The sequence below is a fragment of the Conger conger genome, chromosome 1 (genome assembly GCF_963514075.1).
Source record: "Conger conger chromosome 1, fConCon1.1, whole genome shotgun sequence".
In the NCBI taxonomy this organism is placed as follows: domain Eukaryota; kingdom Metazoa; phylum Chordata; class Actinopteri; order Anguilliformes; family Congridae; genus Conger; species Conger conger.
This window is the reverse complement of record NC_083760.1, coordinates 16,765,481-16,785,059: the sequence shown is the minus strand read 5'-3', so window position 1 is coordinate 16,785,059 and position 19,579 is coordinate 16,765,481. Positions and strand designations below refer to the sequence as shown.

Genomic DNA, 19,579 nt, shown 5'->3' with positions numbered 1-19,579 from the left:
CTTATTAATAATTAAGTCTTTGGCAGGTTTATACACCTGTCAGTTTCTGTCTAACAAAGGAAAAAGAAGGCAATACGTATATTCTCAATACGTGTATTCTCATCTAGGTTTCCATATGAAACCCAAACTAAAACTAGTGAGGTGTTGCTGCTGTGAATATAATTTCTATTATATTCATAAAGATTAACCTGCAGTAAATTATTTTAAAGTACAATAGCAGTGGCCATTAAAAGAGGGTCACACCTGTGCTTGGAATGTCACTAAGAAGGAAAGAAATGCAAGGTGCATCATTAAAATGTGCCAATCGACATAAAAGGGAACCATAAATTCAAGTTTAGAATAAAGACATCAAGGGCTTTCAGCAAAAAGCAGACATGTTTGGTGGATGACATCCACATTCCACTAAGCTACCTTTTGAAAACAGAGACCCTATCTTTTTGAATACAAACAAGTTCAAATATTAATATTGCAAAATATGTCATATTAAAAATGATCATTCACACTCTTCCAGTGTACATGCTTTTGAAGGAGAAAAAAGTATGCAATTTATAAATTTTATAGACCTCCAGCCCTCAAATTGTAGGACCATTATTTCCATGGTAACACTTTGACACAAATCCTTCTTAGCCATATTTCACATGAAACCATACATGCTGTGAGTTCAATTTAGTGCAGAAATAGATTTCTGAAGTTCCTCGTTCTGAAATTGCTGAAATTTTCATGTATCATCAGTTCTGAATTCTGAAGTGATGGAATCATTGATCCACAATCTCACTTCTCACAATCTATGTTAAGAGTGCATTAATTTTATATTGCCTTTGCCAGTTGAGGATTTCAGTGGAGATGAAGAACGACACATTGTAAGTACATATACTGTATGGAGAAGTGTTTTCCTGCCTTTAAAAGGGGACCCACTCCTCCCTCCAAATTTAAAAGGGAAATGTTCCTGTTGAGTCACTGAATGTCCCATTGAACAGGCCTTTGTTCTCAGTCCCTATGGCTTCTTAACCCACATCCTGGTGCTGGAAGGTTCTGCCTGAGTTGAGAAAATGCACAACCGGTAGACAAAATAGTCTTCCTCAAATTTGTGAACTGGGACTTCAGATGAAATTTGCCTCTGTTTACAAAAGCATATCTTTCTCATCAGCTGCTTTTTCAGTGTAGACATTATGGTATTTACAGACTGACTCTAAGCAAAAAGGTGCGGTTGAAATAATTATGCTGTGAACCCTACTGTTGATTCGGGAGAGTGTAGACAGCCATGGATCTGGGGATAGGTGATGTTTTCACTGCTGTGTCTCTTCACAGACTACAGGTAGGCACCAAGGGGAACATGACTGACCAGCGGGGTGCGCCAGATAGAGATGAATGTGGATCTCTAAATGGCTGAGCCCTCCTTTCCTTTGGGTGATGAAATCACAAATTGTGATGCACCACAGAGGCCTTGATGCACCACAGTGTTAACTGAATGGAAACTTGTCAACTTTGGGTGTCAGCAGAAAAGAGAAAAGTTACTTTTATCTCCAGTATTTAACAGAAAAACACACACAATGCAGCCAAATGGGTTCAAAGTTCACTACCTTATCCACCACTTAGCCATTTGAGAGAAACTGTAGGAGACACAGAATGTGACAGAAATCAATTAAGAAAAGTAGCACATCTTTTCATTTGGATTTTATTTGAATTCTTACCATGTGTGTTAACACCGCACAGAAAATGAGTCTTTTGTTTATGGTTTTTAAAAGATGAATTTCTGAGGACATCGGCAGAAATTTTAAACAAAAGTTCCCTCGGCTAATACAGGACATTAAAATTCAACAACACTTTTAGTAAAAGAATACATTAAAGTACTGAGCGGTAATCAAATGCATAACTTAGATATGCAAAACATCACCAAGAAAGGCAGGCCAGTGGCACTTTGTGAAAACTGGATTTTAACTCTGTAGTATTCCATGCAATGTAAATACATGGCAAATGTGTTGAAATAGAACACTTTGATACAGTACATTTTAATACAGGAACTTATTAGACTCATTAGGTGCTCGCCATGAACTGTAGTAATGTCATATAAGGTGTAGGTTGAGTCCCTATTTACTGTATGGTCTGAGATTGCTGAGAATGATATTTTAATACAATAACAGTAATATGCATTTCTCATTAGCACCAATAATTCATTTTCAAAACTCTTTAAAAGAAAGGCTGCTGTACTGAAGCTGTCCTGCCAGTTCAGTTTACGCCTCACTGCACAAAGTTTAAGCTCTATAGATATTCTTCCGTCTATTCCCCACCTATACCAAAATCATAACAGTTATTTAACCATTTTTAAATGTCACATTACTCTTTCTTTCATGCTGAAGAGGCACAGTGAACTGTACGGGTCCTACAACAGCTTATCATCAAACTGAGGATTGCCCGGCTCCTCTGTACCATACAGTGACTTTCAAGTTTTTTCACACAAAGCACATTGTAATAGTGTTATACAGTATGGACACAGCTGTGTATATATGCTGGATCTGCTGGATCATGGACCAAAGGAAACTGGGAAAAGAAAATGAGCCTGTAGGTGGCTGTGAAGTCCTGACTTTGAGGTTTGGTACATACTGCATCTTATTTACAGTGGCTATGTGTATTTTCATCATTTAAAGCACTCCAAAATGCCTATAACTGGCATTTAACACATTGTTAAATTGTTCATTGCAAAGGGAAACTCTGTGGGCCAACTGAAAACATACCGTGCACTGACACTGAAATACTTTTTTTTTTAAACAAAGACTGCTCTTTAATTTCAATGGAATTATTTCCACTAACCACAAATAAAACCTGAAAATTAAGCTGGAGAAGATAGCCAACAATTTCAATTAAAAAATAATTCTATTTTGTCATTTGAATTTTTGACCAAGCTATTTCCTAAAATTGGCAGACACCTGACACCTATAGTGATAATGTTGAGCAAGACCGTCATAATGATGCCAGCAGTATTAACTGGGCTACTGTCATCACCATTGCCAACATTGCGTAGTTTATTGCTTGAATCCATTCCAGAGACACATTCGTACCTGAGATGTAGCAGTTATTGTGTAGTGAAGAAGCTTGATGCTGTGTGTGAATGGTTCTGATATACAGGGAGATCTTTGACCTATCGCTCACTATACAGATGCAGCCACAGAGAAAGGAAGCTGAATTGGAACTGAGGGGTGATAGGATCTGTCAGGAAAGATACTCTTTTGTAGTTATCAGGGAATGTTGGTCTTGGATCCTAAATGCCCTTTTTGTGTTCTTAAATATTACTGCCAACTTCACTGTAAATTGATTCTAAAGTCTAAAGCTAAATCTGAATCTAAATTCTCTTGGATCTCTAGACTACATCTATAGAAATACGTTTACACTTATAAGATAATTATTGGAAATTAGGCTATGCTGAGAGTGTGTGTGTGTGTGTGTGTTTGTGTGTATACAATTAAAATGACTGATAGCCAGTGGTAAGAAATACATTAAAATAAACAGTTATTCAGTCATTCACCTCGTTGCCTGCCATACAGCAAATTTAGCCTTTGATCTCCCTAAATACCACAATTCCCATGTGTGACAGTAACAAGAAAGTGAATTAGGGAACTGTTGCCTCTTGCATATTTACACATGAAAAATGAGCACATCACTGTCCATCTGCATGGATTTCTGCATTATGTGAACGATTGAGCAAGACACCCAATCCCCAAATGCTCCTGACGAGCTGGTCGGCGTCTTGCATGGCAGCCAGTCACCATTGGTGTGTGAGTGTGTGTTTGAATGGGTGAATGAGAAGCATCAATTGTACAGCACATTGGATAAAGGCGCTATATAAATGCCAACCATTTACCATTTACCATTACAGCCAGCTCCACTGCTTTGGAGACTTCACATCAGATCAAAACAACGTGAATGGTCCCATGTATCTGGTGTGCTTTTGGTGCGTTTCTCTAAACCATCTAACCTCTCTAAAGCAAGCATGCAAGCAATGGCTCAGTATATGGATGAGATTTGTCTCTTGTCAGGCCGTCCTTGTGAATACGAATTTGTCTGGTTAAATTAAGGTTATATAAAAAGAAATACAGAAAAATCACCTTGTGGTCATACTTAAGCACTCATCATACCAGTAGTTCATTGAGTTCCCTCATAACTGTGCGCTTATTTCACCATAGGACCATTCATAGCACCAGATATTGACAATGAACAGACGACGGTTACAGAAGAAAAGTGACAGCTGTGGATTTGTGGACGTCATCCCATTTGTTCCCATTTAGTTGAAACCACGGAAGAAGAGGATGATAGGGTCCTGGGGAAGAAAGCATCGTTTGGGTGAAGTCATGGTAGAATGACTGCATGCAGAGGGACTCAAACCCTTCCACTGAACCACACTGTACACTCAGTGAACACTTTATTAGGTATTTATAGACTTATTTTTTAGACTTATTGGTGCTGTAGCCTATCCACTTAGAGGTTTGATGCGTTGTGTGTTCAAAGATGATCTTCTGAATACCACTGTTGTAATGTGGTTATTTGCATTCCTGTCACATTCCTGCCAGCTTTGACCAGCCTGATCATTCTCCTCATTAACTAGGCATTTTTGCCCACAGAACTGCTGCTCACTGGATATTTTTAGTTTTTTTGCATCATTCTCTGTAAACTCTATAGAGAATGTTGTGTGTTAAAATCCCAGGAGATCAGCAGTTTCTGAGAACCACGCCTGTCTGACACCAACACTCATTACACGCTGGTTAAAATCACTTAGATCACATTTCTTCTCCATTCTGACATTTGGTCTGAAAAACAGCTGAACCTCTTGATCATGTCGGAATGCTCGTATGCATTTAGTCGCTGCCACATGATTGGCTGCTTAAATATTTGCATTAACAAGCTGGTGTACAGGCCTACCTAATAAAGTGGTCACTGAGTGTATAAAGCCAAGAGGAAGACACCCAAGGAACGAAGATGGCGACAAATTACCAAATTACCACCGAATACTCAATTACCACAGACTTCTCCAGCCTGACCTCAGATCAGGACCTCAGATGAAACCCCCCCTGTGGTCCTGCTGCGGTCAAAGATGGCGAACCTCACCTGCTTTTGTTGTGGTTGTGTGTCATGCAAGCATGTTATTATATAAGTGTTATTTATATTATGTGTGCAGATGAAAAGTCCTTTAGTGAGCAACAATGAGGAAGCTGTTGGCTGGCTGATGTAACCTTGCACCAGAGAAGAATAAACTGCTCAGTTAAGTGCCCCTGAAATGGAGTCACAACAAAAACCCATCATGCCCAACCTAATGTTAATGTTAGTTACAAACAGCAAGACACAGGGTTACTACCCTATCACAGAGGGAGGGTTATCACTGATGGATTGTTTTGGGTTCTCTTCACAAAAGTACTCAAACACATACATCACCAGAACAGAAGACAATTCCTGATTTCCAATTTAAAATGAAAAAATGAAATGCTTAACTTTTTCCCAAAACTCAATTACCATCTCAAAAATCTAGCTGGAGAGAGAGAGAGAGAGAGAGAGAGAGTGAGGGAGGGCGAGAGAGAGAGAGGGAGAGTGAGCGAGAGAGAGAGAGAGAGACAAAATAAAGGGCAAGAGAGTTGGCAGAATGTAAACCCATACCCACACATACACTGGGCAGCCCCACACCTGATAAACAGCTATCATGACTCTTCCTGTAAGTGAAAACTTAACCCAAAACCAGGAGAAATTTAAATCAGTCAATACCAGTGACCTGGACACAGTGAGGAGGGGATGCCAGCACTGGGGCTAATGGGGAAAGTTGCGTCTGACACTAATGAGCATTTCCATCTGACTTGGCACCTTCATTTGCAGCGAGACGCTTCTGAGGGGTGTGGGACAATGAGCCGGGTGGGCTCCGGTGGCAGGGATGGAGTAAAGCGCAGCGCACAGGCGAAGGTTTGTCACACTCCCTCGAGGAGAAGGGGGGGGGGGAGGGGGGGAGAGAGCGTAGACGGATGTCATCTCTGCCTGCTATAGCTCAATTCTGTTGGCTTAATCCCATCATTGTGTCATTGTGAACGAGTGTGAAAAGCAGTGACAAACTAACCTAGGGCCACAAGAGGCAGGGAGGGAGGGGAAGAGAAAAGGAGTAGAGAGAATAAAAAGGCTCCCTCTAAAGGTCATATTTTCATACAATATGATATTTTCATTGAGACAAAGCCATAGTTTGAGCCGGCCTTGATAAAACGCCATCATGGGCTCATCTCTGGTGCCTTTTGTGTGAAAGAGCAGTCGGCGTTGGCTTCGCCGGAACGGGGAGGTGCTCGCCGCGTTTGAAAGCAGGCAGATCTGCGACACCTTACAGGACCCCAGTAAAAGCGATTCAACGTATCTGAAACCGTACGTAAATTCGAAGAGAGCCCAGTGACATCAGATACCAGGACCCCAGGGTGGTTGGGGCTAGCTGCTGCGTGGTCGCATTAGTCAGACATAATGGTTTCACTGAGAGAAACAGAGCATGACATGGGCCGAACAATGCAGGCAGACAGGGAGGCCACGCCGATGATGCTGCCGCTTGGAATGCAGAAGATGAAAAGATGTATGTGTTGTGTTCTGTTACAATCCAGCAGACTGGGTGAGATTTTACATAATAAGCTCCTTTTGCCACATAAAGTTTCATTCTTCCTGACAAAGCAAGCTTGTGGTATTGTTTGTTTAGCAGCATTGCCTTCTCCTTGGTTTGCTTTATTTCACAGACGACAGAGCATTCATTTCACAGTAATAAAGCAGAATGAGAATAAAGATCTGCATTAAACCATATTTCAGTGGTGGAAAATCTAAATGGCTGCCGCCGTGGGTTCTTGGGGCAAAGTTGTTTGACTGAAGGAATAACATTTGCTTATGTACAGTGCAGTCCGTAAGTATGTGGACAGTGTTTTTGTGTTGTGTTGTTTTCACTTTATACTCCAGCAAGGAAACAGTTGAAATAAAACAATGATGCAAATTAAAGCTGAAACTCTCAAATTAAAGCTGAAAGTCTATACCTTAACCACATCGTGATTTTTCTATTTCAACTGTTTGTTTGCTGGAGTACAGAGGGGAAAAAGAACAAAAATGTGTCACTATCCAAATACTCACTGTATTTGAATTTCCATTGGCCACAGCCAAAGATGCACTGTTTGAAAACCTGCACGTTTGCTCTAGTGCCCCCTAAAGGCGGGCTGATAGGAAATTTCACACACTACTACCAAGTAAAGAGATTAGTATGCTCACCAAGTGTCTTTAAACCTTTCATCTTCTTTACAATGGTCCCCTTTCTAATTCGAATAAACTTATGGGATATAGTTCTATATGCCCGCAGTGGAATATATCAAGCCATGATGCAATGAGTTAAGTGAACATCTTGTCAAATGTAATTCTTACAGTTTCAGTAGGAAAATGTTTTTGACATTATTCATAACTATTGGCCATAGTATATTAAAATTTTATTTAACAAAATATTTTCATTTTAGTTAACTATATTTTATTTAGTTAACATTAATTGTTCTAAAACAATTTTAACATTGGCCTTATTGACAATCTCAGTGTCATACAGGACATTGTAAATATTTGTGAATATTTTCTTGGTAACACAAATTATATGAAATCATTGCTTAGTTGCCAGACAGACATGTAACAGAAAGCATAATCTCCTCAACTGAAAGAGGGAATTTTCTGCAGCCTACAAAAAACATCAATGTGCACATGATGATGTGGATAATGGGCTGATTAAATTCCCTTGCTGATGCTATTTCTAAATTGAGGCAGCAGTAATATTGCTGTTTGCAGTCAGCTTTCTCTGATGTGCACCACAGTGAGAACTACAGAAGCTAATATGCACGGTGCATTAACCAGCAGAATAAAGGTATGGCATAATTCAAACACCACTTTACAGTATTTGCTCCTGCTCTTCTCAAAAAGATTATACATTTAAATGTCCATTACAGGGAAAACCTGTATGACACCCGAATGTCATCTCATTTCATGCAAACATTTTCCCATATTTGAGGCAAAGATAGAAAGAGAAAAATATTATTAAATCGGAAATGCAAACGGCCTTAACCACCTGTCTTCCAAACATCCAGAAACTGCTAATTCCGAAAAGCTATTTTACATTTAGACAAGAGCTAAGACTAATTCTTCAGGGTTTTAAGAGGCAAAACCCTTTCCTGCTCAAACACTGGTGTGGTTTAATTTAGATAATATAGATTTTTTCTCTGCTGATACATGCAGCAGTAAAATCCTCAAAAATAGAATCCAGAACATCCATGAGGCACAAAAAATGAGAGGATATCAATTTGCCCATACATACTGTACTTTCTTTAGAACTGGTTGGGTATAGCGTTGCTTGGTTGGTCATGGAATGCACTGGAAGGAAAATTGACCCCTTTTAACCAGTGGTCCAAAAGCAGCCCAAACCATGATAAAGATGAACAACCCTTCAGCCTGTACAGTGGGTGAACCTCTCAAATTTCCTCAGTCGATGGTAGCGCTTTGACTTACTTGGTTTAATAGAAGATTGATGAGGTAGAGCCACCTTATTGAAAGAAGAAGTTAAAAGTGATAACAAGTGACATTCGGTAAAGCAATCACTCTGGCGCCCTCTAGCATGGCCCATAGCTACATTTGACATTCATGGGTTAGGTACATAGCCAACACTACTCTACTATGGGAATTAAGAGTAAATAGAGCCTACTGTATATCATGAGGTGGATTCTCTCATGTGAAGGAGCATTATTATATCCAAAATAAACAAAGTTGGTAAGCTCAAAATGGTCAAGCTGTCCCAAAATTACAACAAGCAGCACAATACCTTTAGTGGTATTTCCCATCATACCATAGCAGTTTCAGTTACTGAGCTGAAATGAATGCAACTTGGGTCACATAGACATCATAATAGTGCAGCAACACAAAAGAGAAACAGACAGCCTGCGAAGGAGGGTAGAAGATGAGTGCTTTAATTAGTACTATGTTCAAAAGCAGCACTTCCAAATGCAGTGCAGCAACACACTGCTGCCATTGAACTCTGCTGCAGATTTCACAGTATTCCATTACCAGTACAACCCTCAACATACAGAGATCGTTCTGGATTATTTTTCAGCTCTTAAGCAGCATTTAATAGCGGCTTTAATCTTACGTTTTTTATATGTATAATCTTTTATGGTGAAGCATAAGAGGTATACTGTACTTCATCAAAGGATACGGAAAAACGTCAGCCAGTACATTACATTTCAGTTTCCTTTGAGATTTGTTCTGTCAAGGTTCAAGTTTCATGGAAATGAAATACAAAAACCTGTGCATTACAATTGAAGTTTTAAAACACCTTGAAAGACAAAAACCTTTCACATCCCAGACTAGGCTACGCTAGCCTATGGGCCCTAGGCTATCTGAGGTGACCAGAACATTTCTTAATAGCCTCAAAGACCATATGATAGCATTGTGGCTCTCTTCAAAGTAGGCAAGTGAGCACCGCGTTTACACAATGGCTTTTGTCAGTTGAGTCTCATTTAGCCGGCATTGCACACATTTCGCCGCGCGAGGCTTTAAAACACTTCCGTCTCTCCGTTAGGGGATGACAACAACAGAAATCGTACCTGATTTATCAACTGCCTGGCACTGTGCATCAGTTGAACTTTTGACCTTCTCACACGGCCCATGACATTATGTTGACATTTAGAGTAATCCCACCCCCACTCTTCGCTAGCCGCCCGGCCCTGCCGCCGCAACCCCCGCCCTCGCCCCCGCGGTCGGCCAGCTGCGGGAGTGCCGCCGTAATTAACGTCTTAACATCCGCCGCTCTGACATTCACGCTTCGGCCCGGAGCGGGCGGGGCACCGCAGGACCCGCACGCCGTCTCCACGGCGGCCATTACACAACTCCCACTCTCACCGCCTCACCCCCCCCCTCCCGGAGCGCTTGTGTGTGTGTGTATGTGTGCCTGTGTGTGTGTGCGTGTGTGTATGTGTGCCTGTGCATGTATCTGTGTGTGTGTGTGAGTGTGAGTGTGTGCATGTGTGTGTGTGCCTGTGCATGTATCTGTGTGTGTGTGAGAGTGTGTGTGTGTGTGTGTGCGCCTGTGCATGTATCTGTGTGTGTGTGTGTGTGTGTGTGAGTGTGTGCATGTGTATGTGTGCCTGTGCATGTATCTGTGTGTGTGTGTGTATGCACGTGTGCATACGTGTGTGTACATCGCTGTGTGTGTATGTGTGTGAGTGTGCGTACATGTGCATATGTGAGTGTGTGCGTCTCAGTGTGTGCTGACAGAAACCGCTGGAAACATCTTCCCAGGCTGTGTGCAGTGAGCGCTGAAGAGCCCAGCACGGCCTCCCGCTTCCCAGCCTCCACCGCAGGGCAAAACATCCCAGGCCTCATGGTGCTGCGTTAGGCACCATATGGCAGCAACATCCACTTCACAATTTTACACGCATGACTGACCTATACATTGCACATGCACATGAGTATTACTGCGGTGAGTAATGCGGTTATTAAGAAGTCAAAGGGCAGCTGATCTGGTTACCACACCACTTTAGTATTGCAATGATCCAACAAATAATGTTTCGTTTTTTTCATGCAGGTCTATACCATGTATTATATAAAAGGAGTGTTGAGCATATTTTCAGTTTTTATTTTCTTTAGTGGATAATACAATATGCTATATCTGAACTGTGTCCAAAGAGGCATTAATTATTATTATTATTATTATTATTATTAATTTTCTAATAATTCAGAGACTGTAATTGATTGATGACTTCTTCACGAGACAGTCAGGAAAAACATGCAGCCCTGTCAATTCCTTGCCCTTTTAAAATAACGTGTACCCATAATGCCCTCTTTTCAAACAATGGGGGTTGGCTCCAGTGCTCGGAATGGCCAGTCAGGCCATATAAATCCATAATCTATAGTCTGCAGTGAAATTCAACCAGGGGCAAATGCAGATTACTCTATATCATAACACGATAAGTCTATAAATCCAGCTTAAAGTTTTTTTCTACACTTAAAAACATTCATAGTTGAATTGACATTTTGACCAGATATATCAAATGGTTAAATAGGATTCTGTCTTAAAGGTACAATAGGTAAGATTTTTGTGTTAAAATATTGTTACAAAACCACTGTAAATCCCTTCCTATCATTGAAAAGGGCTCACTGACATGTTGACTCGCCCTCTATTTGTTTTTATAGTCCTTAAATTTGGGTTTCAAAATATACAGCTGTACAATAATTCAAGCTCATTGGTTGAAAACTGGTTCTAATTGCCACAGCCAATGATGTTTCAACTTCAGCGCATTCACAGAGAAGGGGTGAGATAAACAGTGTTGTGGTTTGAGCGTATGTGTTGCTGCAATTCCTCTCCTGACCGTTAGAAGTCCAAAATTACCGATTGTACCTTTATTATGAAAACAGCCAAACTACTAGTCATTGCGCAATTCTTAATGGAGAGGCTGAACCACTCAATAGCAAGCTACATACTGGGCCAAGCTCCTGATTAGTGAAATTGCTGCAATTATATATAATAGCTGACAAATGTGGATGTCCAGTTAAATATCTACCAAATATTGAAGTACATATTTTCACGGAACGACCTAGGTTTGCTGGTACTGCTTTTTCATAATAACACTTCTTGGAATCAATTAGCAAAAACTGAGCAGGAAAGCTATGGAAACTAATTTAGCAGCAAATTAAAACATTTCCTGCAAATAAAAACCATCCAACCGAAATGCAAAATGGAGACAAACATCAAGAAAAATGAGGAAGAGCGCACAAGTAAGGAATGCAATGTGTATAACTGACTCCAAACATCTTTCACGTATTTCCATTTACTTTGGAATTAACGCAAAATGTCAGTTTGATATGCAATTATGATTTACTTTGTTTTGTCAGCTGCAGATATGAGCAGCAGCAACAAACAGACATTACTGAACGATATCAGTGAGAAAACAGGAGAGTCATATGCATATGTCAATATGCATAGAGACATGTTTCAGAATGACAGCATGCCATGCCTCTTTCATTTTTTAATGATGTTTAGGCACTGGAGCTAATCTAATAGAGAATTAGGTGGTACACAAGCCCGTTGAAATTTGTTCATGAATTTTGGCTGCCTTCCAAAGTGACGACTTTGAAAGGGGTCAAGTGGCAGTGAAAATGAAATAAAAGATTTTAAAAGGACGTGTGCAGTCTTATTTTACTAATTTGCATATGCATGAATCAAGGTCATCCTCTTAAACTGGCTAAATAATTGGAAAGGCACTACACTCTGCGAAGAGAAAGCAATAGACAGGACTTCAAGTCTTCATAAGGGGATTTACCCATACAAATTTACAGAGGTCAGTTTTCATTCTCATCGAACATATAAAAAAGCACACGTAAAAGGCATCCAAATGGTTTGTCCAACTACCAATGTAGGATGACCACGTTTCATACCATATGCGAGAACCCAGATTTCCTGGTGTTCCAGTAAAGTGATTCAATAAGGGAAATGATTGTGTATCAGCGAGTTACAGGTTAACCAAAGGCACGTGACATACACTGTGTGTAGCTTGTTGTTACTCCTTGTAAGATTTACCAAGCTTGACCTCAAATTTCTCAGACACTCGAAGGCGTGCATACAAAACGTTTTTGTCTCTATGCTCAATTAATATTGTTAGTTTTACATCTTAATCCTAACCCTGACCTCTGTTGCTACAATTTTTTTGCCGTTTGCCTACGGATTGAGTAAATACATCTCTTTCATATCTCTTTCATATCCAGAATGCTGCAGCCCGCCTGATCACCAGTCAGCCCAGGTCGGCTCATGTCACCCCGCTTCTCATTGGCCTCCACTGGCTTCCTATTGCCGCACGCATCCGTTTCAAGGCCCTAGTGTTGGCATTTCAGGCTGCTAAGGGGACTGCCCCACCTTACATACAATCCCTGATCACTCCCTACTCCCCAGCTAGACCACTCCGGTCTGCCAGCTCTGGTCGCCTTACGGTTCCCTTTCTACGTGCACCTGGCGGTCGAGCTGCACGTTCACGCCTGTTTTCCGTTCTGGTTGCTCAGTGGTGGAATGACTTGCCTACCACTGTCAGAACAGCAGAATCCCTCCCCCTATTTCGACGCAGACTCAAAACCCACCTTTTCAAACTCTACCTTAGTCCTCCCTCCTGATTTCCCCTGCCCCTCCTTTCTGATATCCCTATCCTTGTCTAACCCCCGCCCGCCCCCCCCTCCCAAATAAAACAAATTTTAAAAAATTAAAAAAAATTATTAAAAAAAATTTATAAAAAGGAATTCTGATGACAACTATGTTTAGAACAGCATTTCCTGTGTATTTTGCTAGTTTCTGGATGTGATGCTCTGACTTATGGTAGAACCTATGCACTTGTAAGTCGCTTTGGATTAAAAGCGTCTGCCAAATGACTAAAATGTAAATGTAAAATGTAAATCTACTATATTTCTGCTTGCAACGTGTGACGCTTACCCAGGATTCGGTATACCGATTTCCAGGGCATGAAACATTGGTGCGAGATCATGTTGGGTTATAAACTAGCTGCAGCCTGTGCAGCCTGTGACTTTTCAGATCTTTGATTCACAATTATTTCCCCTATGTGTACAGGACTAACAATTTCTCCCAAATGAAGGTGCGCATAGAGTGGTGCCAGTTGTACCCATCTGTTCAACATGAACAAATACACGTCCCCTAAATGAGAACTTAGACCTGCACGCAATTATTGAAGGGCACCAGGAGAAAAGATGAGTTGGCCTTCATACCTAGTCATTGGACAGACTGCCAGGCAACACACAAAAACTGATAAATCGCATAATCCGTTTTGTCGTTATTGGTCATGAATGCACTGGGAAAACAAAGCTACTTTATAACTGCCGGGAGAATTTATACACTTGAGAATTGTGCTCAAATTTTTTAGGGTCCTGTTGAAAGTTATAATTACTTTTTTACAAAGGGTACACAAGGGTAAAGTGGTTCTTAGTTAAATCTCGATTGAAAAGCAGAGAAAGGATTAAAGTGGCACTTTAACCCAGCCATACAGCATTGTAAAACTACAGTGTGCCACAATGAACACAGTAATGGGAGGATTGCAGAAGAATACTTCTGAGTTAAGACTTCATCCACATTATGACACCAACTGTACGTAAGCAAAATTAAGACTTTCTCAAACATGCTTACATTTCATGTGAACACATTTGAAAACTCTTAATAAATCAGCTGTATATGACATTCGTGGATTAAATATTTGCTGGCATGCTTGTGCGGAAGTATTAACCAATAGCATAGTATCTGAACCCTTCACATTATCAAGCACACGTCAGGGGTGTCCACTGTCACCCTTGCTATTTGTACTTGCAATAGAACCAATTGTTGTCGCTGTCAGAACTCACTCGCTTATCAGAGGAATTGCATTCAGAGGCTTCGAAAGTCACTTAGCCCTTTACGCCGATGACATACTTATTTTCTTGAGAGATTTAGCTACTTCACTTCCAGATTAAGGATTTTGGTGCACTGTCAGGCTATAAGGTGAACAAGTCAAAATCTAACATTCTGAACATTTTACATGAACTTCTATAGGCTATATGTTTCAATCCTTGCCATTGAACATTCCCAAAATAAAGAAGATAATCTCCAATTTTCTCTGGAGAAACAAGAGACCAACATTACACCTGACTATGGTATACTTGCCTTATGAAAGAGGAGAGTTCCAGCTACCCAATTTGTTGTGGTATTATTGGTCAGCCCAAAAAAGAGCAGCAATATGTTGGTTTTTAGACATCTGTACCCTGGGTGGACATTAAACATAGTACAACAACTACCCAACCACATAATATATATATTTCTTTCTGACTATTAAGAGAAGCTACAGAAGAGAACGAAAAACCCCTTAGTCAAAAACACAATTGAGTTCCGGTTCACTTCGGTATAACTTCACAGATATCCCTTTTTTCTCCCACATGGGGCAACAGTAGATTTACCCCAGGAACACGTGATCCTGGGTTCAAAATACAGGCAAAGGCCTTGGTAGGATTGGAGATCTATATGAGGATGACATACGTGACCTTTGAGACACAAATAAATAATTATAACATTCCCTCAAAGCATTTCTTTAAGTGTTTACAGCTTAGGAGCTACGTATCGAAGACACAAAATCACTCGTTTCCCAGTTTGCCTCTCTTCACATGGTTGTGCATCACACTAGGGGTCAGGGTCAAGTGTATTTAATATATAACCTAAATCAGACGAGACCTTGTAGAGTAAAATACTCGCTTGGTGTAGTGATGTGAATGCAGAGATAAAAGATGAATGGGAACAGCTAGTTAACCTTTGCCATCAAAAGGAGTCTGAAAGACGTGACCAGGTACTGTGAAGTTGTGTTTGTATAGTAGCTTTGTATCTCATTGCCAAGACTCAATATCTATCCATCTATATATTAATACTCTTCAATTACTATCTATGCATGTTACTTAAATGATTTCTACTTTTTATCTTTTATTCATATTTATATGATTAAAAATGCTTGAAACTGTATAAACTTCTCTATAAACACTTCATATTTCATTACATGATATGTGTACTTATATAAACAGATGACCATAAGTGTATTGCATTCGAAAGTTACATTCTTAAATTAAAACGGAAATTGTTTTGGCATTGTTTTGTTATTTCAATATTTTGGTACGTACTGGTGTTCATGATCTTGTCTATCTTAACAGGTGTTCCAGGACCTGTATAATTTTGTTTTTTTTTTTAAATAAAGACCACCCGCCAAATTTCAAAATACAGGGGATCTTCTTAAAAACAAATAAATAAATAAAAAATTACCATGAACACAAATATCAAATGAATTATTTAACAAAAATAGGTTAAACTTATGTGAAAACATAGCCATGAAATAGGTTTTCATCTTAAATTAATCTTTAAACAGAAGATCTGCAACCACAGAAGTGGTCAAGTAAACGTTTAATGTGTGGTGGAGTTAATGTAATACTGGTTCCCTTTACACAGAAATGAATGGTAGGGGAGAAACGGCAACATTTATTGTGATAAAATGCTGAAAAATACAACTTTTTCTCCATTTGATCAGATGGTTGACATCATGTTACTGAATTAAGGCTACATTAACTGCATGGTATGTATACACAAGGCAGGTCAAAGTCACAGTCATGGAAAAAAGTCTGCACATCCTTAAAAGGGTAATTGAAAAACGTGGAGCAATGTAGTCTGAGTTTACAAAGATATTGCCAAGACAAAAAAAAACTAAAAAACTAAAAACATTGAAAGTGATACAAGAAGAAAAAAGTAGGCTTTTATTAAACTGAACTGCATCCATTTTGGAAACAATTTATACACCAATTTATCTACTTCTTGCAGGGGATTGTTCAGATCTTTATCTAACAAATACTAAGGAGGAATTCAGTAAATTCTTTGCCAACAGTTATTGAAGAAAGGCTACTAGGGTTAAATGTATTTCAGGGTAAAATTCTGGAATATTCCATTAAACCTACCATTAACTCTTTAGTATGACCACAATGCATTTTGGGCTGAACTTTGCACAACCAATTCATGCAAGTGTTAGGACCTCATTGAACATACTAGAAGCTTGATGGTCACAGAAGTAAATGAAGAATTTATACAAAAGAGCAACATGTTTTGCAACAGGCTTCAAGTTTAGAACAAAACACATTGTGGCTGGACTTGAATTTGATCCAATTTTTCTAATTACTATTTTTAAAGCTCAGTTGAAAAAGCAAATAAATTTTGTGGCTTAGGGTTACATTATTAGATTGTCAGTTTTCAAAAAACTTCAAAATGCCGTACATTACCTGTACGGAAAATATCAAACAGGACTCTGGTCCAGAGGAGAACAAAACCCAAGCACACATATGCATCCAGGATGCCATTCCCTCTCAAGTCAAGTCTATTAAATATCCCCAAAAAATATGTAAAAGTAGTTTGATCATCAGTGTTTATCTTTAGTAATATTATTTATTCTTTAAAAGTTTAGGTCAAAATCTTACATAGCATTTTTTTTTTCTTTCTTTCAACAAAGCATTCGGAAAACATTAATGGCAGAAAAAGAATTCTCAAAAATATATCGAAGTGTTAAATATAGCTTTAGTCCGTGAACAAAGTCAATAAAAAAGAAAGAAAGGAGAGGACAGGAAAAACTCAGCAGAGAGCAGTCATACAGTATAGCAGCAGCTGCAGCCAGCCCGGGCTCCTGAGACAGTGGGGCGTATGCTTTACAGTGTGTCGCTCCCCTGCAGGGCCCCGGGCCAGCCCCTCGTACTGGTGGATTTGTTCTTAGTTATGGATAAATCTTTGTGTTATCTTTAAGAAGCGGGCAAAACATCTGACCAAAGGATTGGGTTGGGGATGGGGGGGGGGGGGGGGGGGGGGGGAGAGGCAGGTGGCTAAAACACTTAGTTTTACACCGGATGAATGACAGACTGCAGCAGCTAACACACAACCTATTATTTGGGCGGGGAGGATTTAGACTCTAGCTTCTAATTCCAGCCCCTGATTGACGCTGCTGTATTTTTGTGCTCAAGTTTCGTCCCTGTGAGTTACCCCCCAGCTAGCATAAAACATTCTCACGATGTTGCCGCAACGTACAGCTAATGTTATAAAGCTGACAAAACATTCCACTAACATTGCGAAGACATTTTGTGTTAGCTGGACAGTCCTCCTTCAGAGGGACAAATGAGGAACTGATGAGGTTTGTACATGCACTCTTACATCTCCATGTAGTAGACCAAAAACAGCAAGCACAACATAAAGTGAGAAAGCGGAAGTTAGTGTTGTCCTGGCAGAGACGGAAGATGTTGATGAGGTGTGGGAGAGTGATGGTCAGTGCACTGTCCCTTCTACTGCGACAGGCCCTTCCTTTATACCACCCAGAAAATAATGACTCTGCTATACTAGAGTCCGTACACACACACACACAGGTACAGAAATACACACACACTCACACACACAGGTACAGAAATACACACACACACAGGTACAGAAATACACACACACACACACACACACACACACACACACACACACACATGCGCACACTTAGCCTGGCCCAGGGTACTGGGTGAAAAACAAAAGATCTACAGTATTTCCCAGGTTTCCAAAGACCGAAACCAAACCGGGAGGGCTGTGTCACACACGCTTAACTAACAGTGGGTGCACAAAAGAATGCAACAAAATGGACAAACAACAGCAAAGAAAATGCATATCATGATTTCGTTTGTTTGATTTACAAAGCTTACTCTGCTGTGAGCTTATAATTTACCCGTTTCTTTAAAGAGCACAAACTAAAAGATCAATAGCAGGAGAGAAATCACTCTAGGACTAACAGCAACATTCTCTGAACAGAAGCGTGTTATGGTCCAGAAGATGAGGGGGAAAAGGCAGATAGTGCATACAGGGTTATCTTTTTTCTGTTCATTTTCTTTTCTTTACTAAAGCTGCATTAAATACAGGCTTTTTTTTTTCTTTTTTTTACATTTTTTTTTTTTTCTTTTTTCTTTTTTTTTTTTTTACAAAGACAATTGCACTTCACAAAAACAAAAATACAAAAACACAAAGGGAAAACAAAAAAAATTGTGTATCAAATTAATTACAGTCGTGAATAATTTCAACGGATAAAAAAAAAAAGGAAATAAAATGGTTTTAACCTGGTTGCGGGGCTGGGGTTTCAGAAGAGGAGACGAAAGGGGGGGGGGGGGGGGGGGGGGGTAAAAAAAAGCAGAGGAATGGTGAAAGGAGAAAGGGGCAGGAGCACTGGCAGCTCCCTGGGCAGATTGTTGCAGTACTGCAGGGTGGGTGCATCTCCCGCTGCACACAGCTCTTATTCCCTTCTTTAAAAGCAGAGCTCGCAGGGCTGACTGAGCTGTGGTCTTGGGTAGGTGGCCGTTTGTAAACTCTGCGCTAAGCAGGCTGTGTTACCACATGTCGTCGGCCGACGCTGAGTCCTTCACAAAGAAAAGGAGGAAGATTCCTTTAGTCTTTTAGGAGTCTGGACGGTCCACAAACACAGCAATCTCTACTGGTGTAGCTTAACCAGCTAACTCAGCGAAGAGGGATTGCCTTGATTAAATAGATTTTATAATGTGCTGCAGAATACAGAAATGAACCAAAACCAAAAAAACAATAAAGACAAACGAAAGTAAAGGCTTTCAGGTAACTTCAGAGTACTTCCTACACAGTAACACTACATCAGACCATGGACAATTTCATATATATCCATTCACGTAATTTAATGTAATTTACAGGGGCCTTCAAGTCTAATACATGACAGGCCACATTTTGCTTTCTTGATGATATGACACTTTACCTAAATTCTTTTATAAAAACAAGACGTATGGTTCAGTCCATAAGTATTTGGACAGCGGTACAATTTTTGTCCATTTGGCTCTGTACTCCAGCACATTATATTGAAGAACATAAAGTTTAGTTTGATAGGAAAGTTCTACCTTACCAACTACTTTGCTTTACCATCTAACAGGTTTTTTTGGCCAGATCCAACTTTGGCATTGTGTACATTTTTAATAAATGATCTATTGGACT

General features: G+C 39.9%; 1 protein-coding gene across 4 annotated transcripts in view; it reads right to left on the bottom strand.

Annotated features, from left to right (window-relative positions):
• LOC133121768 (homeobox protein SIX6) overlaps window positions 1-19,579 on the bottom strand; it is a 70,826-nt gene that overhangs the window by 41,598 nt on the left and 9,649 nt on the right. The window contains exon 6 of one of the 4 annotated variants that reach the window (XM_061231238.1): window positions 1,662-4,312. The exons of 2 other annotated variants lie outside the window; for them this stretch is intronic. In XM_061231238.1, the coding sequence (XP_061087222.1) occupies window positions 4,277-4,312 (36 nt within the window). In that variant the 3' untranslated portion in view covers window positions 1,662-4,276. Of the gene's footprint in view, window positions 1-1,661; window positions 4,313-16,028; window positions 18,985-19,579 lie in introns of those variants that run through there. One more of the 4 variants, XM_061231248.1, reaches the window with a different exon arrangement.